This window comes from Pogoniulus pusillus, chromosome 5 (assembly GCF_015220805.1).
Source record: "Pogoniulus pusillus isolate bPogPus1 chromosome 5, bPogPus1.pri, whole genome shotgun sequence".
Lineage (NCBI taxonomy): Eukaryota > Metazoa > Chordata > Aves > Piciformes > Lybiidae > Pogoniulus > Pogoniulus pusillus.
In genome coordinates, this window is record NC_087268.1 from 12,939,719 (window position 1) to 12,966,409 (window position 26,691).

At 45.1% G+C, this 26,691-nt stretch overlaps 2 protein-coding genes across 2 annotated transcripts in view; both read left to right on the forward strand.

The window, feature by feature from the left end:
- Positions 1-5,227: 5,227 nt before the first annotated feature.
- On the forward strand, positions 5,228-6,922 carry LOC135175656 (apovitellenin-1-like). Its single transcript, XM_064143992.1, has 3 exons — positions 5,228-5,301; positions 5,699-5,858; positions 6,510-6,922. The coding sequence occupies exons 1-3, from the start codon at positions 5,241-5,243 to the stop codon at positions 6,607-6,609; spliced, it is 321 nt and encodes a 106-aa protein (XP_064000062.1). The 5' UTR covers positions 5,228-5,240; the 3' UTR covers positions 6,610-6,922.
- An 11,763-nt stretch (positions 6,923-18,685) lies between these two features.
- Positions 18,686-26,691, forward strand: part of CLDND1 (claudin domain containing 1) — a 39,087-nt gene continuing 31,081 nt past the window's right edge. The window contains exon 1 of the mRNA XM_064143267.1: positions 18,686-18,877. The gene's annotated coding sequence lies outside the window, so the exon portion shown is untranslated. The remainder of the gene's footprint in view (positions 18,878-26,691) is intronic.

Consider the following 26,691-nt stretch of genomic DNA (forward strand, 5'->3'; position numbering starts at 1 on the left):
CAGCAAGTTTTTCCAAGATCAAGAACCCCCTCACACAGCAAGAAAATCCAGGTGGCTCCCTAACAGTAGCAGCGGTTGAAGTTTGCTGCTGTAGTGTGAGCACACTAACTGCAGAGGTTATGCTTTTTTTATCCAAATGCCAGGAAGGAGCCCCCCATCATTATTTGTTTCTCTACTCCTCATAAGTGAGCTAAGGTGACTAATTGTAGGTGGTGTTAACACAATTTGTGCTGTGTGTAGTCAGTTATCATAGTTGAGCTCCTCTTTGGTCACTCTTGCTCATATTTGTAGAAAAGAAAACTCTTCAGGGAAAATTGATTGCATCTCAGTCTTCATTCTGTAACTTCTTAAATTATGACAGAAGTAGATTAGGTTATGTGGCTTGGAACCAGAAATGGTGCCAGGTTTACTGGTCCACACACCACTGTGGTTCACAAAACACAAGTTGGTGGGCTGTGAAATAACGACAAAGGAAATCTATATATGCATGCTTTACAACTGCAATCAGACAGAAAAGTGGGAAGGAAATAGGCTCTGCTTTGAATGCTTATAGCAAATTAAAAGCAGAAATAAATGAAAGCCACTGTGACAGCACTGCACAATACAATGTGGACTTTTTTCTCTGTAAGATTACAGGGGTTTTTACTTTTAAAAAGGGAGAGAGAATTCAGCAGCTCAAATACTGCACACTGAAAGAACTAACAGTAGGAAGTAGCCTAGCCTCATTCCTTCTACGTTGCAATTTATTAATGCTTAATTTTTCAGCCATTCCAAAGAGCTGATGGTCGTTTGTCAGCCCATTTTTGATGAGAAAAACCTGAATATATTTCACATATGGCAGTTATTGCCATTCTCGACTTTCATTCTTCCTGTTGTGCAGTTGAAGGAATATACCTTACCCCCATGAATGAATTTTCTGTTTCAGGTGAAGTGCCTTGATAGCCACTGGAGTTACTCTGATTTAAAATCATAATGTAATGAGTAAGTGACCATGCCACATGGGGCAGATAAGAATGTCCATGCTGCTCCTGTCAGCTGCTTTCAACCTCAAACCAGAGAAAGATAAAAAATAATGTAATTTTTCTTTGATTAAGAAAGGATTTGCAATATCTGGCTTTCTTATTTGCAGAGTGCCCTGCAATTCCAAAATGCTATTCCAGGTATGAGGGTGCAATCATTGATCTGGTCTTGGCAAGTGCCTCTTTGGCAGTAGAAAGTGCTGAAATAACCAGTTGCTATCTCTGGGATTGTATTCATGATAGCACTTGCTAAAGTTAGGCTGACTTCAGGAGTGTGGTAGGGGAGAAGTTACCTTTTGTGGTTAACAACCACAGTGCAAAGCTCTTCAGCATTACCCTATTACTGCATAGGGCAGCTAAGTCCCCTGTGTATTACTACCTCCAGCAGTACATCAGTTGAAAATACTCAATTCTTGTAGTTAGAGCCTTCCATTTGTTGACCTGACACAGGAGACAAATGACACTTGAGGTTATATTAAATTAACCCCCACAAGTAATGACTGCTCATTGCTATTTCTGTTAACTTTCATGCCTATAGTATGCTTTGTCTCCTGAATATTATTCCAGCTGTAAAAGCAGATAGTAAATGTGTAGATTCTCTTCAAATACTGTCACATGTATAATTAAAATATAAGTAAAATTGCTGTTGTGTACCAGTTGCTCTTGTATGTTCTTCCCTGATCATGAATTGCTTTTTAGTGTTTGCACCAGAAGCAGACCTGAAAATTCGCTGTTCTTTCTTACCATGTCAGAGAACAGTCTGGGTTGAAAGTGACCTTAAAGATCATCTGGTTCCAGTTGTCCTGCCATGGGCAGGGACAGCTTCTACTAGATCAGGTTGCTAAAAGACCTGTCCAGTCTGGCCTTGAACACTTCCAAGGAGGGGGCATGCACAACTTCACTGGGCAACTTGTTCCAGTGTCTCACCACTCTGAAATGAACCATGTTGTACGCTAGGAATTTTCTGATGTAATTTTTTTGGACAAAAATGTGACATAGATTGCTTGCATGGGGAATTTTTGTTATTCTTACTGGTTTTGGAGTATTTTTTGTGTTTGTTTTTTTTTTTCCTAAGAAATAAGATAATTTGAATAAGCACTCACCAAGAGTGAGTAGGAAAAATGTGTAGGAAACTATTGTCAGCCTACTCTAATGATGTGATCCACTGTAGCAATTGCTGACTTGGCTGCCATATCTGTAACACAACAACACTTTCTATTTGGTTTTAAAGCACTTTGAGCTTCATGAGAACAAAAGTATTTTAGAAACATAGTTTGGGTGATAAATGAAGATACTGGTTTAAGCTTTTTACGCTTTCCACATGTTGACAGTCACCTAATAAGTGGCTGACATAAGAATGGAGCTCTCACACAGCAGGTTTAGTTTATATCTCACGTTCTCTCCATTCCCTTTGGGTAATACCCTTTGTAGCTCAGTATTGGAGCCTTTCTGTCTCTACTCTGTATTGCTCAGTGGTTGCATGTGTCAAACAGAGACGGTTGGCCTGGAACTTAAGATACTGGAGAAAACACCCTTAAGCAGCAATGCAGCCACATCCTGACAGGGACCAGGTCCTCAGGGAGCCTGGGTTAAAGTTACCACAGAATGGTTTGGGTTGGAAGGGACCTTTAAAGACCATCTTATCTACCCTGCCCTTCCTTGGGTAAGGACATCCTTCACTAGATCAGGTTGTTCGAAACTCCATTCAACCTGACCTTGAACATTCCCAGTGACACAGTGTTCACAGCTTCTCTGTGTAACCTAATGTCTTCTTACCCTCATCATAAATAATTCTTCATATCCAATTTAAACCTACGCTCTTTCAGTTTACATCCATTTCATTGAGTCATAGAATGGTCTGGGTTAGAAGGGACCTCTGAAGGTCATGTAGCCCAACCCCCTCTGCAATCAGCAAGGGCATCCTCAACTAGATCATGCTGCCCAGAGCCCTGTTGAGCCTCATGTTGACTATCTCCAGAGATAGGGCCCCAACCACCTCCCTGGGCAACCTATTTCAGTGTTCCACTATCCTCATGGTAAGGAACCTCCTCCTAACATCCAAGCTAAATCTACTCTAGTTTGAAGCCATAGCCCCTTGTCCTGACAGTACAGGCCTTTGTAAGCAATCTCTCTCCTTGTCTCCTTGTCCTGTCACTACAGAATTTAGTTAAAAAAATATCTTTGTCTCTTTTTCAAAGCCTCTTTTAAGTATTGAAAGGCTGCAATAAGGTCCCCCTGGAGCCTTCTGCTTTCCAAGCTGAACAGCCCAAATTTCTTCAGCCTTTCTTCACAGGAGAGGTGTTCCAGCCCTCCGTTTTTTGGTTGGTTTGGTGGGGGTTTTTGTGACCCTTCTGTCCCCATACTTAATGGGTTTGTGTCTTTCTTGGACTTGGTCCTCTGAGCTGGATGGTTCCCCTGGGTAAGTTTTGACAGCTGGCTCGTGTGGGCCACTCTTGTCAGCCTGTTGCACGGGGAAAGAAGAAATGTGAGAAGGGTGCATACTTACTCCCACATACTACTTAGTTAAGCATTTGTTGGAAACAGAAGGTAAAATACCAATAGGCATAACAGCCGCAAGTGATTTCCAGCCGTTGGAGCCATGAGGTTATGGCAGAGGCCTCCCCACAGCAACAGTAGGGGCAAACTTCAGCCCAGCTTAGGCTACTGTTACTGTAGAAATTGGTCAGCTTATGAAAGTGGCCTCTATGACATGGTTACCTGCAGAATGAGGACTCAGTGACCCAGAAGCTGACTTCCATGTCTCTTAGGCTCAGGTCAGAGTGACCTTCCATTACCAAATCTCAATAACAGGTCCAGAGTCCTCCACATCTTCTTTCCTGTCACATTGAGATGGATATGCTTGCAAAAGACCACATGGGGAAACAAACCAGGACCTTTGACCATGTGCTATCACTATATTAGCTCTGTATAAATGCTGGTGTCTCAGACGAGCATCTACCTCATCTTCAGCCTGAGAAAGAAAGCAGGACAGGTAAGAGCTAACCTCTCTCTTCTGGGTGGTATGAACTTTGGTATATCTAGGACACAGAGAAGTGAGCAGAGGTGGTCTTCCATTTTTGCTCCATTTATTGTTGCAAGCCAAAGTGTGAATTGTAGAGCCATATCCAGGAATACTGCTGAAATGGAGGAGGGTGAGAGTGCCTGAGGTGACCTGGATCAAAATCGAGGGGGGAACTCTCCACAAGACACTCAGAGAAAGGTCAAGCCCATGATAGCGATTGCAAAGTTTCAGTGTTGGAAAGTACATAACCTCTCCCCACCTGCCTTCACCACAGGACCAATAGGCTCTAAAGCAGGCAAGACCACCTCTTTCCAGTCTCGGGAAGCAAATTTAGACCTTTTGTCTGCTGAGGAGGGAACTGTCTCTTGGATTAAAAATCAAGGGAGAGTGGTAATGAAGCTGCTGCTGCTGGTGGTCAGCAAATGTCTAGTGAATGGCGTGATATCTTTTGGAGGTAATCTGTGGAGAGAAGGAAACACAAACAGATGGAAATTTCCTTACTGTGGGGTACAAAGGAGCACTGACTTATAGCTACCTGTCATAGGGTTTAGCAAAGCATTCACATGTAGTAGATTTGCAGCCTTTTCTGCCATTGCAATTCCTGATACTGCAAGGTTTTCTTCATAATCCTGAGTGATGCAGCCCTCTAATTCAGAGCATAAATACATTTTAACTTCTAAACACCCTTCTGAGTGCTGCATGCATGAAAAGCTTCTTTAGATGCCATGTTATCTTTTCCATGTATCAAGTACCATTTTTTCAAGAGTTCCCCCTCTTGAATAGACAAAATAAAGGAGGTTTGATGAAAGCAAAGTTTGCACTTACTCCCTTGAGAATTTGTTCTACCTGGTTCATCAGTCTTAGTGTGGAAAAGACATAATTTAGTTGGGCAGTTGGGTCTTTCCTCAACTAGAGTAATATAAAACTGTTAGAACACCAAGTCACAAAGATGATGAGATGATGCACTATCACTCAGTGTGGATATTTATGATTATACAGATAAAAGGACACATTTTTATGCTATTCTTTCCTCAGTTCTTCAGAGGAAATGTACTGGGGTCTTTTCTGTTTTTCACTTATTGGTTAGGTTTTGTTTGGTGTTTAACTGACATGTTTTATTTCTCTGAAAACAAAAAAAACATTCTGTGCTGATTTCAGCAGGTCTCTTGGTGTAGTGAACAGAACTAGCACTGCAAACCATGCTGCAATCCAGGGCATTGGTGTTAGCTCTGATTCTGCTCCTCGGCACCACTCTCCCTGGTAAGTCTGAAAAGCTTTTCTCTCTGCCTGAGACAACGCTCAGCTCTATCGGTTCTCACTTGTCTCAGAGAAGTCTAACCCTTGCATGAGGCACTACTGGAGCCCAGTAACACAGTTCAAGACCACAGATATATAGTGCTTGTCAGTGTGAAACAAGTTGGCAAAGGCTTGACATGAAAATTGTCTGTACCTGGTGCAAATCCTCTCTGCTTTGTAAGGCCTGTGACTTTGATGGCCACATATAAGTGATGAGGTGCTGCTGGGTTCTGTTAGAATGAATTCTGGAGGAGACTTTGACTCTTAGGATTTCAAGTCTCTTCCCACCATGCCTGGGAGAAGATATGAGAGGCACATGTGACTGCAGAAGCTTTATGAAGTTCTTCCTCCTCTTTCTCAGAAGTGCAGTCAAAGTCCATCTTTGAGAAAGACCGTCGTGACTGGCTGGTCATCCCCGATGCAATTGCAGCTTACATCTATGAAGCAGTGAACAAGATATCTCCTAAAGCTGCCCAGTTCTTGGCAGATGCTGCCCAGGCTCAACCAGTTGTTGTGACCAGGTATGCAAGATCTTCTGTGATAACACTGCAATAGCCATGGGTAAAAAGGGTGAGAGGAGTGAGAGATAGAACAGATAAATCAAATGTTTGCATGCTGAGATCCAGTGGGAAATGCATCTGCAGCAAAAGCCTAATGTGACTACAAAGGGAACAGGATGCTGGAAGGTAGAGTGGGATGATATAGTCTCACATGAAAGGGCAAACTCTTGGCAGGAGTTCACAATGAACACAACAACGCTCATGGGGATAGCAGGTATTGCTTTTTACCTACGGGTAGTGAGGAAGGGGGAGCACTGGGTGGTGGGGGATCGGTCCCCTGGAAGGGTGCTGCACTGCTGTTTTCATGAGGGCTTGCATACTCAAAGTGCCAAGAAACACTGCTGTCATTGACACAAAGCATAAGCATTGGCTCTAGCTTTGAATACATGTTCCTTGAAGAAGGGACATGAGTTTCCTTACAAAAGGAAAAACCATGATGACTTCAGAGATACAGTTTTATGTTACTCATGGCAAACACATACTGCTTATTCCCATCTTCTGAGGAAAGCCCCTCCAGGACTACTGAGGAGCTTTGAGCTCTCAGTGACAGGCAGATGGAGATTACTCTCAAGTATTTGTGTATCTTACCACGTGCACTGTCATCTCCTGCAGGACCTTTCTCATCAGAGAAACAACTAAACTCAGCATACTGGCTGAACAGCTGGTGGAAAAAATAAAGAACCTGTGGAACACAAAAGTCCGAGGCTACTAGCCATATGAAGACAAGTCAGCGTTTCCTGATGTGAGTTGGTAAGACCCTGCAGTGTCCTTTTTCCTCCTGCTCCCTACTACGGACCAAGATCAGTCAATAAGACAGAATCGATGCTCCTCTTAATGCCACTAGAGGGAACCCAGCTTCAAAGACCAAAGGATGGAAGGCATCTGCTGAAGTCTCCCCTGAAAAATACCCCGCGGCTGGGCATGGGGAAGCGATTGCAATTGTAGAGTTCTTCTGTAGCCAAATCCTGAAAATTAATTCCTCCTGAATGGCTTGGCCATTGTCCCTCTAATAAAAACAACAACATTGGTTCTTACACTTCCTCAAGTTTCCTGTTTATATTGACTGTTAGACAATCACATCCACTTCAGCATCTCAGTGCTGAGAACGTAGCCGTGATTCTAAAGAAAAAGTTGCAGGCAATGCTAACCAATCCTTGGCCATTCAAACACTTTTAAGTAAGCTCAGGTTTTTGGGTTGGAAGGGGGCAGGGGGGCTTACTACTTGAGCATCTTTCAGGTTAGCCACAACATGGGAACTATAACCTCATATCAGAAGCGACCATGAAATTTACGTCCTACTGATGTACTCCTTGGTTAGAGTCCCAGGTCTGAGCCACAAGCTTCCCAGGTGTAATGAGTTAAGGAACTTCCAATTAGAAGGTAACAGGTTAAGTAACTTCCCCCCACCCCCCACAATTTACCAGAACAGCTCAGATGGTTTGGAGGGAAGATGAAGCTATGCTTACAGCAAAGCTAAATTTCCAAGCATATATACATAATATATTTACATGTATTTAGAATTATATACAACTTAGAAATAACACAGAAATCCAAACATCTCTCCTGGAGAAAGATACTGCTCAAAAGGGGCTCAAAGCCACCCTCTCTCTTTTCCAGACAGAAAAAACCCAACCAAACAAACAAAAAACAATCAGCAAAGCTCAGTTGTTATCTGTAAATGTTAGCCGGGGTTAGTGGAAGAGATGAGAGAGCAGTGAATAGATCCGATGCTCAGAAGTGAAGAAGGACAAATCGTTTACACTTTGGCTTTTCATCCCTTTCAGCAAGCCAGTGAATGATACACACTTTATCATTGTTCTTTTACAACCAATGATCTAATTCCTCTCATTAGAATACCTCAATTAGCCTCAAACTAGCACACCAGGGTGAAAGGACAGGAAAGTATTTTACCCCCAGAGGCATAAAACAGAAAACACTTGTACAGCATTGGAGGTGAAATATGAATGTGGTTACAAATACAGACACAGAAATACAAAAGGTATTCAGCAAGCCGGTGAATGACACAGACTTTATCGTTATTATTCTTTTACAATCAATGATCTAATTCCTCTCATTAGAATACATCAATTAGCCTCAAACTAGCACACCAGGGTGAAAGGACAGGAAATTATTTTACCCCCAGAGGAATAAAACAGAAAACACTTGTACAGCATTGGAGGTGAAATATGAATGTGGTTACAAATACAGACACAGAAATACAAAAGGTATTCAGCAAGCCAGTGAATGATACAGACTTTATCGTTATTATTCTTTTACAATCAATGATCTAATTCCTCTCATTAGAATACATCAATTAGCCTCAAACTAGCACACCAGGGTGAAAGGACAGGAAGGTATTTTACCCCCAGAGGAATAAAATAAAAGCCACTCATACAGCATTGGAGGTGAAATATGAATGTGGTTACAAATACACAGAAATACAAAAGGTATTCAGGAAAAGGGAATATATACACAAATTAGGGCCAGTTCTCCACCTGGGCCCACCAAGCCAAAACCTCCCCCACATACCAGAGAGGTAACAGCCACATGTGCTGGGAGCAGAGAGAAGGGAGAGAGTGAATTGGCTGTTGTCCTGGTAAGGCATAAATCCTGCCAGGCCACTTTAGCCCTTGCTCTCCTCCTCCCGTTGCCAGTCCGGGAAGTAGAGTCAGATGAGCAAAGCCCTAAGGGCTAGAGGCTTAGCACCACGTGTCAGGTGTCTTGTGCTGCCCTTCAGTGTAGCCAGGTCGGGGGTGACCTCTTCTGCCAGGCAACCAGCAACAGAACAAGGGGACACTTTCTCAAGTTGTGCTGGGGGAAGTATAGGCTGGATGTTAGGAGGGAGTTCTTCACAGAGAGAGTGATTGGCATTGGCATGGGCTGCCCGGGGAGGTGGTAGAGGCACCATTCCTGGAGGTGTACAAGAAAAGCCTGTCTGAGGCACTTAGTGCCATGGTCTAGTTGATTAGCTAGGGCTGGGGGATAGGTTGGAGTGGATGATCTTGGAGGTCTCTTCCAAGCTGGTTGATTCTATAATTCTATGATTCAGCATGCCTGCATGGTCAAAGGAGGCAGGAAGCTTTGAATTCATTGCCCAGAACAGTGGTGCTAGTGCCTGTTGGCCAGTTTTACTTTCAAAATGAAGTATTTAAAGGAGGGTGATGTAGAAACCAATCCCTTGTGCATTCAGCCTTTCTGCTGTTCGTGGCTTATTAAGTGGGAATCAAGGCAGCCACATGCATGCAGCTAGCACTAGCAGCTCAGCAGCATCTCCTCTCTCTTTCCCTCTGCCTGGAATAGTTTCTATTTCATTGTGGGATCATTATCATGAGTTTGAAAGTGTCTTTGGTACAGGAGACTTACTCAGGGACCAAAAGCGTTGTTGAGTCCATATGCTGGAGTGAATGGCAAGATTCTGTGAGCATAGTTAGAATTTTTCCTGTTCTCGTGTTCCTTTTTTCCAGGTTCTGACTGTTTAAACTGTTTAATTCTGCGTATGCTAGTTTGAGCCTAGCTGGGATGTTTTGGTGAGAAGAATTAGGTTAGAGGCTGTGAAAAGGAAACAGTGGTGATGTCTGCCTCACTCATAGGCTTGCTGAGATGTATAAAAACAAGAACACAAACGCAGATAACAAAGTTGCTCTCTGGCTTTGGCTGCCTCCCTCCTCTCTCTAAGCTGCTGTCTGTGGAACTAATCCATCTGCTTCCTAACCCCCCTGATTGATGCTCTAAACTCACCTTGCACGTAAGGCAAAGTCTGGGATGGAAAGGAGGTGGAAGGGTGGTTGGGAGCCCCTCCTGAGGACTTTGGTTTCTGGGAGGGGTGTTGTGTTTCTGCATTACCTTTTCAACTTGTGTATTTCTGTACACAGCTGCATAGATTGTAAATACCTGGTTGTATATTGTGCTAAGCTGTAAATATAAAAGCTTCATTCCTTAATTTCCAGCCACTGAGTCTAGTCTGGGTGATTTTTCTTAAGCATGGAGGGGCAGGTAACACCCAAACCATCATGCTGTGCAACTACCTCCTGTCAACCAAAAATACAAAGAATCTCAGGGATTGTTTAATATTAATAATAAAATAAATATTCATTCAGACATTAATATTCATAATTCATAACCTATTATTAATTTCCAATACAGCTGTGACACCCCCACCCTTATGTATGGAGATACAGGAAAGAAGAGCAGAATCACAATTACAATGCCCTGTGTCCTCCCCCAAGACTTTCTAGTCTCTGGAGGACTTGTCTCTATAGTCATACTAATTAATTCTTAATTTCACAGTATCACAGTATCATCAGGGCTGGAAGAGACCTCACAGATCATCAAGTCCAACCCTTTACCACAGAGCTCAAGGCTAGACCATGGCACCAAGTGCCACGTCCAACCTTGCCTTGAACAGCTCCAGGGACGGCGACTCCACCACCTCCCCGGGCAGCCCATTCCAGTGTCCAATGACTCTCTCAGTGAAGAACTTTCTCCTCACCTCCAGCCTAAATCTCCCCTGGCGCAGCCTGAGGCTGTGTCCTCTCGTTCTGGTGCTGGCCACTTGAGAGAAGAGAGCAACCTCCTCCTGGCCACAACCACCCTTCAGGTAGTTGTAGAGAGCAATAAGGTTTCCCCTGAGCCTTCTCTTCTCCAGCCTAAACAATCCCAGCTCCCTCAGCCTCTCCTCATAGGGCTGTGCTCAAGGCCTCTCACCAGCCTTGTCGCCCTTCTCTGGACACACTCAAGCATCTCAACGTCCCTTTTAAACTGGAGGGCCCAGAACTGGACACAGTACTCAAGGTGTGGTCTGAGCAGTGCAGAGTACAGGGGCAGAATGACCTCCCTGCTCCTGCTGACCACACCATTCCTGATGCAGGCCAGGATGCCACTGGCTCTCTTGGCCACCTGGGCACACTGCTGGCTCATGTTCAGGTGGGTATCAATCAGTACCCCCAGATCCATCTCTGTCTGGCTGCTCTCCAGCCACTCCGACCCCAGCCTGTATCTCTGCATGGGGTTGTTGTGGCCGAAGTGCAGCATTTCCCTTAACCTACAACAGTTAGGTAAGATGCAAGCAGGTGGACCTGTATGAAGTGTCTGAAAAATTCAGATCATTTAGGAAAACAAGTGCTAGTAAACTGAACTGACCGTCAGTCTGAGCACGACTTTCAAAGTTATGTTTCATCAGCCAACCAGTAAGGTTGCTGCATAGCCTTTCCAAAGAAGAAACAAGGGGAGAATTTCTCACCATCTTCAAGATGGAGGGTGACTGGTGTATGAGAAGGGCACTGTGCTAGTTTGAAGCAGGGTAGAATGTTTTGGTGAGAAGAACTAGATCATAGACTGTGAAAGGAAAACAATGGTGACGTCCACTTCCCTCAGAAGTCTTGCTGAGGAGTTTGGGAAGGAGAAATGAAAACATTAGATAAGACTCTCACCATTTTGGCTCACTCTACCTTGGGCTGCTGATAGAGCTGCATCTCAGGAAGGAACCTCACCTTCCATTTGGACTAACCCACCTTTGCTTCATAACCTCTTGGCTGAACCTCTATTCTTTAGGACTGGGGTAAGGTTGAGAGGGGCAGGGGGAAGGTGCAGGGGTGGTTGAGAGCCCCTCCTGGGGACTCAGGTTTCTGGGAGGGGAGTTGTGTTTCTGTATTACCTTTTACCTTGTCTATTTCTGTCTATAACTGTCTATACTGTAAATATCTGCTTGTCTATTGTGCTAGCTGTAAATAAATAGCTTCATTTATATTCCCAGAGACGGATTAGTCTAGTCTGGGTATTTCTAAAGTGGGGGGGGGCAGGGAACACCCAAACCATCACATATTTTTATTTGGCACTCCAACATGAGGCAAATTCATTTTGAGTGACTGTTAATTAACTCTGGGAATCAGAATGAAGCTAACGAATCAGCTATTTTACTTAGTGGGGGACACCCAAACTATCACAGGCACCTACACCTAGATGCTTCTCAGCCCTGTGTAACTGCCTCATCTCAGATGCCCACACCAGGTAAAGAAATCTATCATTAAACAAACAGAAAAAAAAGTAGGCAATCTGTATGAAATCACAATGGGAGACTGCAGCTGAGGCTAAACCAAAACCATGCCTGCCTGAGATTCGGAAGTCATCTGCCCATGGGCAGAGCTACTGCTTAGGAGGGAGAACTTTTGTGCAACTGTCAAAAGGGGATTTGCCAAAGTACTGCAAAGCAATGCTGTACTGTTTTAAGGTGCAGCTCTATTTACTTTATCCTCAGTGGGGTCTTGAACCTAAAACTTTGCTCTGCTTCAACATTACTCTGTCTTGTTTGTTGGTGTAATTATCAGTCAGACAATACAAACTTGCACTTAACCATTTGTCTGGAATTAAAAAAACCCAAGCACAACCAACGTTTGGGGTTTTTTTGGTGTCTCAGCAGCTTCTTGGTAGCATGCACAATCAGAATGAAATCTGTCCTTACAGTAAGCAGCAAGTTCTTCCATCTCCAGTGGCTTCACCTCTTCTGCAGAGCTCTTTTGCAGATGTCTTGATTACTGCTTGTTTTGCTTAGACTATCTGAGCTTCCCTGGTCATGCATGATTATGTACTGCGTGAAGTTCTGGAGCCCCCAACACAAGAAGGACATGGAACTGTTAGAGTGAGAGTCCAGAAGAGGGCCATAAAGATGATCAGAGGTCTGGAGCAGCTGTGCTATGAGGACAGACTGCAAGAGTTGGACTCTTCAGCCTGGAGAAGGCTTCGAGGAGACTTTATAGTGGCCTTCCAGTATCTTGAAGGAGACCTACAGGAAGGCTGGGGAGGAACTATTTACAAGGTCTTGTAATGACAGGACAAGGGGTAATGGGTTTACACGTAAAGAGGGGAGATTTAAACTAGATGTTAGGATGAAGTCTTTACAGTGAGTGTGGTGAAACATTGGAATGGGTTTCCCAGGGAGGTTGTGGCTGCTCCCTCCCTGGAGGTGTTCAAGGCCAGGTTGGATGAGGTCTTTAGCAACCTGCTCTAGTGGGAGGTGTCCCTGCTTGTGGCAGTGTGTTGGAGCTTGATGATCCTTGAGGTCCGTTCCAACCTAAACCATTCTGTGATTCTATGTATTATGTAAATGCAGCATTATTTAGAAGGTTTAGAAAAGTGCAATTTGGGCTCACAAGAGTGCTAGCCACACATAAAAAAAAGCCAGAGACTTCATCTGTTTCTGCTACAGAGATGACTTCGCACCCACTTGTTTTGCACATGTCTGCTCAATGTTTCACTCTTTTTTTCCCCAAATACAGCCCTTGCAGGAGAAGCCTTGAAGCTTAAATCCCCTCTAGCACATTCCACATTCTGAGTTTTCTCATGATAATGCTTGTTCTTTTGGCACTTCAAAAGTACTTCTTTCTCAAAGAGTGGAAGTCATGAGTCATATGAAAGAGACTGAATGTGCCCTTAAGAATTTGGTGTCCTAGAAATTGTTGCTTCAGCCTTTTCAATATATTTGTATGCACTGCCAAAAAGGGTAGGAAAAAGCTGGGAGAGCAGAGGATGCTCCTGCTGCATTTTGAGCCTGTTATATCACTTTATAAATGCAACCCAGAAGCATTTCTGTATTGCATCACTCCATGACTGGAGCAGAGCAGTACCTGGCATGAATTCCATACTAAATCTTCATAAAGTTTGGATATTTTGTTAATTGTAAGCATTTTGTTCTTCTGCAATGTAACCTCCAGAAAAGTCCAAGCCAACCACATACTGATTAGCTGCCTGATATCTGACCAATTTTAGTATATGGGCAAAACTGAATCAGTCCATAGATCTCTGCCATCTGTTTGAAGTCAGTCTCCCAATCACGTTGTTGTTAATGCACTTTTATGCTTTAAAGGAAGTAAACTGAAAACCTCCCAGATGTTAATCAGCTTAATCAGCTGTGCAATCTACAATATTAGGTAACCTATAAAGAGCAAAATAGGCAACCTCCCACTGTCACTCTGGACCTTTAAGTAACAGGCATCACCACTGGTAAGCTCCTTAAAGGCAGAAACTAGCAGCTGAGACACTATTCAGGCTGGGATCAGTGAAAAAAAAAAAAAAAAAAAGTTATTTTATCCCAAAAAGGATCCTTGGACAAATTTATGGGGTAGGTAATGAAGGAGCCATATGTTTTGCTCTCAGAGTTTGCATTTATTCTTGCTTTACAGTAGAAATACACAGGTTAATCTGTAATTTCTTTGTGAAATCAGAATGGAAATCACTTCCCAAGTGATCATAGGATAATAGGATTTTAGGGGTTGGAAGGGATCCAAAGAGATGATAGAGTCCAACCCCCCTGCCAGAGCAAGATAATACTATCTAACACAGATCACAGAGGAACACATCCAGACAGGCCTTGAAAGTCTCCAAAGAAGAAGACTCCATGACCTCCCTGGGGAGCCTGTTCCAGTGCTCTGTGATCCTTACAGTAAAGAAGTTCCCTTTGTGTTGAGGTGGAACCTCTTGTGCTGCAATTTACACCCATTGCTCCTTGTCCTATCCCAGGGAGCAGCGAGCAGAGCCTGTCCTCCCTCTCCTGGCCAACTTTCAGATACTTACAAACACTTACCAAATCCCCTCTAAGTCTTCTTTTCTCCAGACTAAAAAGCCTCAGGGTCCCTCAGCCTCTCCTCATAAGCCATGCCCTCCTGTCCCTAATCATCCTCCTGGCCCTTGGCTGGACCCTCTCCAGCAGATCCCTGTTCCTCTTAAACTGGGGAGCCCAAAACTGAATACAGTATTCAAGATGAGGTCTCATCAGGGCAGAGTAGAGGGGGAGAAGAACCTCCCTTGATCTGATGGACACACTCTTCCTAATACACCCCAGGATCCCACTGGTCTTCTTGGCCACAAGATGTCTGTGAAAGTTCACTGAGTGCTTCAAGATTCTTGAAGAGGCTTTTTAAGTGAAGCATTCATTTCAGTGAAACTTTCTTTGTGAGTAATCATCATTCACTTAGACAATTTGGGAAAGCTTGTGGTATAACTGGTTCAACTGAGTCCAATTAAATGAAATGTTAAGAAATGGCATTTTCCTGTTGTTTCTGAGATGGATGAATTAACATCTCATGTGCTCCCAATTTCTGCAAAAACACCTCTTGGAAAATATTTATTACCTTGGACACTTTACGCTACTTTTAGTGGCTCAATGTTGATAGCACAGAACTGTTTGGCACTTATTCTTCCTAGGTCCCCTCACCTCTTACTCAAACACTTTGAAAAATCACAAAGTAATGCTAAAGAACAAACACCTCAAGCTGTGCACTGCTGTAAGCTATGGCAGCTGTCCTTGTCAACAAAAAGCCCAAGTCCTTCCAACAGCCAAAACCACACTGTGAGGTGTTTTCCTCCTTCTAAGGAGAGGTGAAGATTGGAAGAAATACTGTAAAGTGTTTCTGAGTCATGGCTAGTAGTCACACTTGAAAAGCAAAATGTGGGATGTGGCAATTTCCCCTGTGCACACACCACATACACATTTCCATCCAAAGGTATTATACTCCACAGACATTTTAATTTAAGAGGTATATATATTTACAAGAGCATAATGTCAGTGGGCAATGGTTTTAAACTAGGCAGATTTAGGCTAGACATTTCGAGGAAGTTCTTCACAATGGGAGTAGTGAAATACTGAAACAAGTTGCCAGGCTAATAGGCCTATCAGGTGTCCTGGCTTGCCCCACCTTTCTGCTGATGGAGGAAGCAAGAGTGGGAGGAAAACAAAGGCTTGGGCCCTTATGTCTCCTCCCAAAGTAATTAACAGGTACTCACAGGTGTTTTGGTACTTTTTGGTGTCTTGCCCAAATAAGGCTAAGCAAGCCCTGGTTTCACCTAATGCATTCAGTTTTGCAAATGCCATTCTGATTGGGGAATCTCTGTGGCCAAAGAAGCCATTACACTTAGGCAAATAACATAAATTGACCTAAGTTGCAAGCAGCTGTGCTGCATTTCCTGCCTCACTGCATTTGGATAGCGTGTTCTGCTCTGCCTCGTGCTTCAGACCAGCTTAGCCCGGATACTTTGGGCTTGAACTACCTGGAAAATTAAGTGTCTCAAGTTTCACAGGAGAAGGCATGTAAGTGCCTCACGACGTGGCAAGAAGTGCCACTGACATGTTGCTCTCTGCACATCTGCAAGAGATCCTGCCTGCACCTCTGCAAGTCTCCATGCCAAGAGGAACCAGGATCAGGTTAGAGATTGTTTGCCTCTTTCCCAGCACCCTGGTGTCATAAATAACAGGCATAAACTTGCGTTCATGCAAGTTAAGGCTTTAATAGAGTTGCAGGAATCAAGCAATGTACAGGCCTGGGTGTGTGGGGAGGCTCTGCTCTACCCTATCGCACACCTTTTGTTTTCAGTCTTCTCTTTTTATACCCTATTCTATTACATATTCATTGCTAACTCTAAGAAAAGGTTGGGTTTTGCTTATCAGTTCTAAGAATGGGAGGTGTCTCTTCCACACATGTCTCTTTTTACTCGGTGGTCCCTCTGGTGGTCTTCAAGGATGAAGTAATGGGTCTTCGGTGATGAAGTAAGGGATCTTCCTCAAGTGTCCGCTCCTTGAACTCCAAACTAGTCCTCTGTTTGCTCATGCACAAAGGCTGTCTCTTCCACCTGCCTCACTCCTCCACCAAGCTTTCTAGCTTCTAATTATTTATTGCTGTTATCTTAAGCCAAGTGTATGCTTCTGTGATGGTTGTGCAAGGAGGAGTGCAGCTCCATTCAAACCCCCCCTTCCTCCCTGTCTGTGGCCTCTTGCCATGAATTGATCAGATCAAACATGTATTTCTCACATTGGGAAGATCTAGAAGCCTTTCAATGGCTGAGTAGTTCTAAACTGCCACAAAGGAGACAGGGACTATCTTGAAACTTCTACTCCACTGCAGTGAGTAGAACAGACGTTCCCTAGGGCTCCAGATTACGTATTTGTAAGTGAGGCAAAGACATTTTGTGGCTAAACTTTCCCAAATTTTCTGATTCTCCTAAATGAATGAATTTGTCCGTAAACATCCTCGTGAAGAGTTTCCCAACCAAATTAGACCCCAAATTTAACTAGCTAATATATGGTTGTGGCTGGGGCTTTTTTTCCAGGGTGCTGCACTTTGGCCACAACAACCCCATGCAGAGATACAGGCTGGGGTCGGAGTGGCTGCAGAGCAGCCAGACAGAGAGGGATCTGGGGGTGCTGATTGATACCCGCCTGAACATGAGCCAGCAGTGTGCCCAGATGGCCAAGAGAGCCAATGGCATCCTGGCCTGCATCAGGAATGGTGTGGTCAGCAGGAGCAGGGAGGTCATTCTGCCCCTGTTCTCTGCACTGGTTAGACCACACCTTGAGTACTGTGTTCAGTTCTGGGCCCCCCAGTTTAGGAAAGACATTGAGATGCTTGAGCGTGTCCAGAGAAGGGCGACGAGGCTGGTGAGAGGCCTTGAGCACAGCCCTACGAGGAGAGGCTGAGGGAGCTGGGATTGGTTAGCCTGGAGGAGGCTCAGGGGTGACCTTATTGCTGTCTACAACTACCTGAGGGGTGGTTGTGGCCAGGAGGAGGTTGCTCTCTTCTCTCAGGTGGCCAGCACCAGAACAAGAGGACACAGCCTCAGGCTGCACCAGGGGAAATTTAGGCTCGAGGTGAGGAGAAAGTTCTTCACTGAGAGAGTCATTGGACACTGGAATGGGCTGCCCGGGGAGGTGGTGGAGTCACCGTCCCTGGGGCTGTTCAAGGCAGGATTGGACGTGGCACTTGGTGCCATGGTCTAGCCTTGATCTCTGTGGTAAAGGGTTGGACTTGATGATCTGTGAGGTCCCTTCCAACCTTGGTGATACTGTGTAAATAAAATTAGCTGCGTATTTTCTAACTCCTGCCTCATTAATTGCCCCAACTAAATCACCCAGAGATGTATAGGCCCCATCCCTGGAGACACTCCAGGTCAAATTTGATGGGGCCCTGAGCAAGCCAATCTACTCCCCACAGGCGGCTCGAAAACACAACCTGATGCAGTCTATAATCTTTTTTGTCCTCTGGTGATGGCAGTGCATGGCTTTACAGCCACTGCCCTGCGACGTGCAGGGCTGGCACACCTTCTTTTAGGTGTTTCTGTGGTTTTTGTAGGTTTTTGGCAGATTTTTTTAAAATTCTGTAACTAATGGCTCAGAGGAGGTTCAGGGGTGACCTCACTGCTGTCTACAACTACCTGAATGGAGGCTGTAGCCAGGTGGGGGTTGGTCTCTTCTGCCAGGCAACCAGCAACAGAACAAGGGGACACAGTCTCAAGGTGTGCCAGGGGAGGTCTAGGCTGGATGTTAGGAGGAAGTTGTTGGCAGAGAGAGTGATTGGCATTGGAATGGGCTCTCCAGGGAGGTGGTGGAGTCTCTGTCCCTGTAGGTGTTGAAGCAAAGCCTGGCTGAGGCACTTAGTGCCATGGTCTGGTTGATTGGCCAGGGCTGGGTGCTAGGTTGGACTGGGTGATCTTGGAGGTCTCTTCCAACCTGGTAGATTCTATGATTCTAAACATTGCATTCACAAACAGGGATGTGTGCACAACTTGCACCCAGGAAAACAGCCCCAGCAGAAAGGCGGGGGTCGGTCCCAGCCACCCCGCCGGGGAGGCTCGGAGGACGGGGCCTACCGGCCCGGCGAGAGCGCTGGGCGCGCCCGGGGCACTCTCCGGCCAGCCCGGTTCGGGCGAGGCGCAGGCGGGCGATAGAAAGCCTTGCGTGCCAGGCAGCCCGCCAGCGGTCGGCAGAAATCAGTCAGCGTTTGTCTCCCTTTCGCTCACGGCTCGCAGGCTCCCGCCGCAGCGGCGAGCACTGACTCAGAGCGGCGCCGCCGCTGCCACCGGCTTCGCACGCGATGCTGCCGGCTTCCCCCCTTCTCCCCCAGGCCCCCGCCTCGCCCCCGGCCGCGTCGCCGCCGCCACCGCTGTGCCTACTGCACTCCCGACCCGTTCGGAGCCGGTGCAATGGCTCAGGCGAACAGGTAGGGTCGGACCGCGGGAGCACCGGGGCGCGGTGTGCTGACGAGGCCGCCGCCGCGCCTCCTGCCCTGCGCTGGCACGCACGGTCACACCCTGTTTAATACTAGTGGAGGGGACGGGACGGGACGGGACGCGACGCGACTGGTGTTTTGGGGAAGCTGTAGCAGCCTAGGGGCACCCCTGACAGGCCGGCGCCCAGGGGCTCGGGGCGCCGGGTTGCTGCTGGGTCGGTCTCAGCGCCCTGCTGCAGGTCCCGGGCGCAAGCCCAGGAGTTATCCGGCAAACGGGCACCGCAAGCCCTGCTTGGGAAGGCCAAGGTGGCCCCCAGACCACCATCTCAAGAAGGCCAGAGTAGGGCAGATGTGTCTTGGTGAAGGGAGGAGCACTTCTGTAACAATAAACCCACTTCTCGTTGTGGCTGGGACGGGTGAATTGGCTCCCTTCCAGCCGGCTAGTGCCCAGCCGCGGAGTGGGGACAAAGCTGTTTTGGCATGGGCTGTGCTGGGGTTGAGAGGCTGCAGCTGGGGTGGCGTTGGGTGGAGAGGGTTCGAATGCAGTTTCTGTGTTGTGCATAAAGACGGTTAGTTACAGACCCGGGCTTGCCCACTTCCCTGCACGCTTGCCAGGGAGGTGGGAGTCCATGTGGCTTAGCTCCGTGATGGCTATGCTGTGCTTTGCTAACCCTACTTTTTTTTGACAGTAGTGAGAATTTGTCAAACCAAATGATCCCATATTACAGATCCTCTTTGTGTGTAGATTTGGGGGTGGCGTATAGGATTTCTCAAAGGAGGCCTTAAAAACCGTTATGGTTTTGCTGTTCAGAAACCTAAAATTGCAGCACCTAAAGAAACCAACCCCCCCCAGAAAAAAAACACCCGTGGGGGAAAAACCCTGACAAACTAAAAACTGACAACACAAGCTGTCTTGACAGTAGCTGTGCTAAAACTGCTTTATTAAAGTTTCTTGATGTCATAAATGTGGTGGCGTTGGAAATGTGCCCCACAGCATCAGACACCGTTCATGTCTCCGTGTCCAGAGAGGTTGTGGATTCTGCTTCTCTAGAGATTTTCAAAACCCACCTGGAAACGTTCCCGTTGGCAGGGAGGCTGAATTCAATCTTCAGAGGTGCTTTCCAGCTCCTGCCATTCTATCATAGAATCAAGCAGGTTGGAAGAGACCTCCAAGATCATCCAGTCCAACCCATCACCCAGCCCTATCCAGTCAACTAGACCATGGCACCGAGTGCCTCATCCAGGCTTTTTCACTGCTGAAACAGGAGTATCTGGAATTGGTTTGTAAGATTTTATACTTATGTTACTGAACATTTTAGCAGAGTAAATATTTGCAAATACAGTTGTGATATATGTCAGTGAAGGGCACAGATATTCTCCTGGGGGTTGGAACTAGATGAATTTTGATGTCCCTTCCAACCTAAACCATTCTGTGATTGTCACACCTTCCTATCTCCAGGTTTGCAGTAGTGCTCTTGCTACACTGGTTTAGATGTTGGTTTTGAGATGCTTTATTCAGAGTCCACTTAAGAAGCAAAAGCTGCAGGTGCAAGAGAACGTGAAAGTCAGTGTTTGAAAATAACAAATAAGTTCAGTGTTTAGAACAACCACTTCAAGATTAATTTTCTTTTCCTAGTTGTAACACTTTCTCTTCTTTTTAAAGGCTTCTTTTGCCTTTCTCTGGGGTGATGATGCTAGAAGGAGGATTTTGCCCTTTGGAGTTGAGTATGGACTATCTGAAGTAACCCTCCCTGCAGACATGTCTTCAGAATGGTGTGTTATGGTCAGCTGTGCTGCTTGGAGAGCACAGAGTGAGCAGCAGGCTGTGTGATCTTTGGGATTAACCTGTTTTCAGTTGTGGTCAGCAAAATGCAAAATTCAAGTTTTTTAAAAAGGAAAAAACCCTCACACAAATCAAACTTTGATAATAGTTACAGGCTGCTGTATCCGTAGCTTAATGCTGTCTTTTATCAGTTAAAATGCCACTCTAGCCGTCAGCTAATTCAGCATTTAGGATTTCCTGTGCTTCTGAGTTGCTTTGCTTGATGTGAAATTATTCTGGTTTTCTTATTTTAGTGGTCAAATTTTGCTCAAGTTATGAACCTATAAAGTTATTTTATCAATTTAAGTAGCTTGTTAATTCTTTTCTTGGCAGGTGAAATGTTGCAGGGTTTTTTTTAGATTTAAAAGGAGGGTTTAGTATTCTGATAATAAGGTTGACTCAGTAGAAGTTAATATTTTGTAAAAATGACTCTGGTAGGTGTTGCTGGATGAAGGGAATGCTAGTTTTATTTAGAGATACCTGTTTTCCTGAATAGTACTTTGGTAGCTCATGACAAAGGATCAGTGCTGGGCCCAGTCCTGTCCAGTATCTTTATTGATGATCTGGACGAGGGAATTGAGTACAGCATCAGTAAGTTTGCAGATGACAACAAGCTAGGAACAGGTGTGGATCTGTTGGAGTGTAAGAGAGCCCTGCAGAGGGACCTGGACAAGTGGTGGACAGAGACCAGTGGGATGAGATTTAACAAGGCCAAGTGCAGAGTTCTGCACTTCGGCCACAACAACCCCAAGCAGCACTACAGGCTGGGGACAGAGTGGCTGGAGAGCAGCCCAGAGCCAGGAGGAAAGGGACCTGGGGGTACTGGTAGGTAGTAGGCTGAAGATGAGCCAGCAGTGTGCCCAGGTGGCCAGGAGAGCCAATGGCATCCTGGCCTGGCTCAGGAACAGTGTGGCCAGTAGGACAAGGGAGGTTATTCTTGCCCTATACTCAACACTGGTCAGGCCACACCTTGAGTCCTGTGTCCAGTTCTGGGCTCCTCAATTCAAGAGAGATGTTGAGATACTGAAATGTGTCCAGAGAGGGGTGACAAAGCTGGTGAGAGGCCTGGAACACAGCCCTGTGAGGAGAGGCTGAAGGATCTGGGGGTGTTCAGCCTGGAGAAGAGGAGGCTCAGGGGTGATCTCATTGATGTCTACAACTACCTGAAGGGAGGTTGTAGCCAGGTGGGAGTTGGTCTCTTCTGCCAGGCAACCAGCAACAGAACAAGGGGACACAGTCTCAAGTTGTGCCAGGGGAAGTATAGGCTGGATGTTAGGAGGAAGTTCTTCACAGAGTGAGTGATTGGTATTGGAATGGGCTGCCCAGAGAGGTGGTGGAGTCGCCATCCCTGGAGGTGTTCAAGAAAAGGCTGGATGAGGCACTTAGTGCCATGGTCTAATTGATTGGCCAGGGCTGGGTGCTAGGTTGGACTGGATGATCTTGGAGGTCTCTTCCAACCTGGTTGATTCTATGATTCTATATAAAATCCATACACATGGCACGTAGTACCTTACCATTTAGTGAGAAGCAATACTTCACCCCAAACAATCATTTATCTGATTATTAACTATTTGTGAAAGTGTCCCTTGTCCGTATAAACACTGCCCTTGTCCTGAGGACTCTTCCTAGCAGTTAGTTTTGAAAATTTCCTACTTCAGTCCTAAGCACCATTTGCTCTGTCACTGGGTGGCTGAATGACAGAGGAAAAGAAATATTTCTATATTGAATTGACTCTATACAGGTCAATATTTTTTTGCCAGATCATGCAGTCTTAAAAATATGCTGCAGGCAATTGTCATCTGTTAACCTGGAGAAAAATGCTGGTGGCAAAAGGCAAGATTACTGGGCACTGTTACAAGTCATTTGGGCTATTCTTTGGTACCTAGCAACCACAGGAGCCTGGCAGGTAAAAAGGACATTGCTTTTGTGCTGCATCATAACACATACAATCAAAATACAGAGCATGAGTGCAGAAAGTTCTTCAGTACTCCACAAACACTTGATCCCACAGGGTACCAAGGTTTATGCTTGCTTCCCTTGACTGAATAAATCACAGACCTGACTTAACTAAATCAAACCCATGGTTTTGAAGTCATTAAAACTGATATATGGAAGTATGTCTGTTCTATGAGTGAGAAATTACATTTTGGTGATGCTAATAGGTAAAGCTCAACACTTTTCTTTTTAACTCAAGATCTGCATCCCCTCCTGTTTGCAAATTAAGCTTATGGCTAAGCAGATGATTTCAAAAGCAATTAAAAAGATCCATGGTATATATTTGTATGGCATCTCATGTTTTTCAGTGAATTTGGTGAATCCTGAAGGTAAGCGATGACATACCCTTATATTTTTTGGCAGCTATGCATGTTTGGGGTAGTCTACATGTATTTGCTCTTGGTGAACTAGATTATTGCTCTGGGTGTCCTCTAGCTGTGCTGGCCTGGTAATGTCACTTTTATCAAAGCATAAGCCAAAATACAAGTTTGTTTTCTTAAAACTAGAAGGAAGAAGGTTGCATGTCACAATTTGTTCTTTCTGTAAACAGGAGACACTCTTTGTCAAAACCCAGTCATATTCTATAGCTGTTAGCAAACACCTTGGCCCTTGTGTTTTTACGCTACAATTTATCCTCTTCACTTTGTGTGCTTCCCACACTAACTGAATCATGCTCATTGTGGCTCAGGAGCCTTTGGGTTGTTTTTCTGTCTAACAAAAATGTGGACGCTTCCATACAAAGGCTGAATTCAGCATAAGATGGACCAATAGTTGGAGCTTTTGTTGTCATTTTAGTTTCATTAGACTGTTCCCTAGTTCTGTAAAGAATCATTCCTCCTATACTTGGCAGTGGCGAAGTTACACCTCAAATACTGGGTTCAGATTTGAGCCCTAAACAGCATATTTGGTGGGGGGTCTAGAGCACAGATTTCGTGAGGAGTGACTGCTTAGCCTGGAGAAAAGGAGGTTTGGTTCACCTGAGATTGTGGCAAGGTGGGAGTTAGTCTCTTCTCCAAGTATTATGGCTTCAGGTTGGTCCAGGGATGGTTTAGGTTGAGTATTTGGAAAAATAATTGCCAAAAAGGTTGTCAAGCTTTGGAACAGGAGTCACCATCCATGGGAGATTTAAAAGACTTGTCGATGTGATGCTGAGAAGTATGGGTTTGTGGTGACCTGGCAGTGCTGGGTTAACAGTTAGACTTGATGATCTGAAATGGTCTCTTCCAACCAAAACACTTCTGTGATTCTGTGAAAATGTATGCTTTGGTCCTTGCTCACTAGGCAGCTTTTTGGAAATCCTGTTTTTCCTGTGATCTTCATTTTTTACTTCCCCCTGGACCTTTGCACAAGACCTCATTTAGGACACATGTTTTCCTATCTGGTCTTAAGGCAAATACTGTTTCTTTTATTTCCTTTTTTTTAATACTGTCTTTTTGGAGCTACTTATCTTCCCTCTCCACTTCTGGTGAACATGTATGGGGTAAAGCAGCACATTAGCCATACCCTTGCCACCTGGCTTGTCTGTGCCAGAGATCTGGAGAGCCAGGCTGGTGGCTGAATGCGGCGGAAAGGCTGCATGTGCAGGGATGAAGATGGCGCTGAGGAAGGACGGACTTAAGGCAAGCAAACTGTGAAACTTGCCTTCCTGGGGCACATTTGCTCTGCCACCCACCCAGCCTGGTCCATTTGCATGGCAGAGACCTTGTCCTGTACTGATCTCCATGTTTGAGGATGGCAGGCTTGTTTTTTGCCTGATATCTAGGGGACATTCTCTGGTGATGCTGGAGCATCGGAGCTCTAGTTTTGCGTTCCAGAACAGAGAGAAGCCTCAACCTCCAAATGTATGACCCACTAGTGTTTTGCTGTGTCCTGACCTACCTTCAGTACATCCAGAGCTGTGGAGCTGCAGGGGTCAGGATACTACTTTAGTTTGACAGGTTCATAAGTTTGGCATAGATGAAGAAATGCTAGCATGCAATTCAGTGTTAGCTTGCAACCCAAAGTTTCACTCCTCTGAGGCTTTTTTATCCATATTGATATTCCTTTGGCTGCCCTTGCCTGTGATCACTTGAGTGAGCAGATTCACAGCTTTCAGGGTTGTGCTGCCAGTTTAAGCTGTAGTACAAACTCAGTCTAAACCAAGCACAAACTGCAGAAGGACCTATGATGCATCCCCAGGGAAGGTACCTGTGTCTGTCCTTGCTCCCTGACAGTGCTGCCTCACCTTCTTACAACTACCTGAGGTGCATGCAAGCCTTAGCAGGGAACAGGGGTGCCTAAGCTGGCATGATCTGGCCCTGTACTTTATATAAATGGCTTAAAGACAATTTAAGGAAGGTGCAGCTAATAGTATCAGGATACCTAGTCCATCAGCACAACTGGGAGAATCTATTCACATGGCTTCTGTGTCGATGAGTGAGGCAGTACAATGGTAGGAGTTTCATGGATGTTCAGATATTTTGGAGGTGAGTCATTGGCATGAGCACTGAAAGAGGGCACTCTAATTTACCTGGCTTCACTATTGGCGTAGGCAGTTGGTGAGTAAGGGTTTTGATGCTCTCATTCAGCCAAAACTTCATCTATCTTGAAGTTAATCATATAAAACTCATTTGATTTCAACGAAACCAGCACTTTAATTGGTATTTATTTGGGTGGCAGTGGAGGTAAGGACCTATAAGCACTCTTAGTCTAGTCACACAAGGTCTTAAAACTCACTGTAGTAGGAGGGTTACATCTTTCATGAGTCAACAGGGACTTCAGACACTTAAATAGCCTCAGGATGGTAGCAGCCTCTGAAATGGCTATGCAAATGTGAGGATGACACAGCACCATCAAGTTATGCTGCTGCAACATGAGCTTTAGAATCTGATGGACTATAAAGGTTGTTCATGGTTCTTTCATTTTATCTAGCTAGATCTCATCCTTTTTCTGTGCAGCATCTCTACTCTGAAATGTACTCTATTCTCAAGTGCTAGCTTAGTTTCTCATGAGTACCTTGTTTAAGCACATTTCACATCCTCTATATATTCTTTTGCACTACTCAAGACAAAAAAAAACACAAGCAAAAAAACTCACAATCTCCCCCCAAAAAAAATATTTAAGAATGGTGCCTTCCCAGTTTCTCCTCGGATTCATTCTTTCTTTTTTTCACCCCCCTTCTGATCTTTTTTCTGTCTCCTGGCAAAATACCCACAAGGGTTTTTTAGTTACTTGAGTGTTCCTAAGTGGTCTGAAGTATTGTGTTCTTTGACTAGAAATCAGAATATCCGGCACATTACCTACGGCTCAGCTGCTGTGAGATCTGGGGCATGTCATTGCACTTTTCAAGTGTGTTTGTTTGTCTGCCCTCTCTTTACTTCTTAGCACACACACCCCACACACACGCACCCCCTCCCATCCATAGTGTCCTGGCTGGCTACGAGGAGAGGAGAAATTTATATACATTTATGGTTTTTGAAAGCTATTAAACTTCTGCTCTTACCTGCTACATTTCCTTAGGTGGTATGACTGTACCCATGGCAAATAACTCCCACAGGTTCAAAGCTATACAAAACCAAATATGCAATTCTCTCTCTCTCTTTTTTTTCTTTCTTCAAAGTGTGAATATTTTGCTGTGAGGTGTGGGTAGATGTAGCTGTGGTTCCCAGAGGAAGAAGGGTGAGTGACAGAGGAAATGGGTGATGTGGTCACCCAGGTGTTCAGGCAGTACACAGAAGTGGAGTGGTCAAGTGAAGTGCATAGTGCTGTGTAGGGTGAATCTGTTCCTCGATGGAAAAAAAACTGCTCTGTATTTGAGGCCTGACTTTTTGGTCACTTCACATGCCAATTTTAAAACTAGAATGAAAATCTGGCTCAGTTTAAAAACCACTGAGCAGGTTTCATTTTCTGAGCAGAGTGCCATACAGTTTCAGTCTGGTTTTCTGTGCCTCAAAGTGAGGGTAAAAGAAAGGGCATCGTTTGGGGAACAGCTGTTCTTTTATGTTCATAT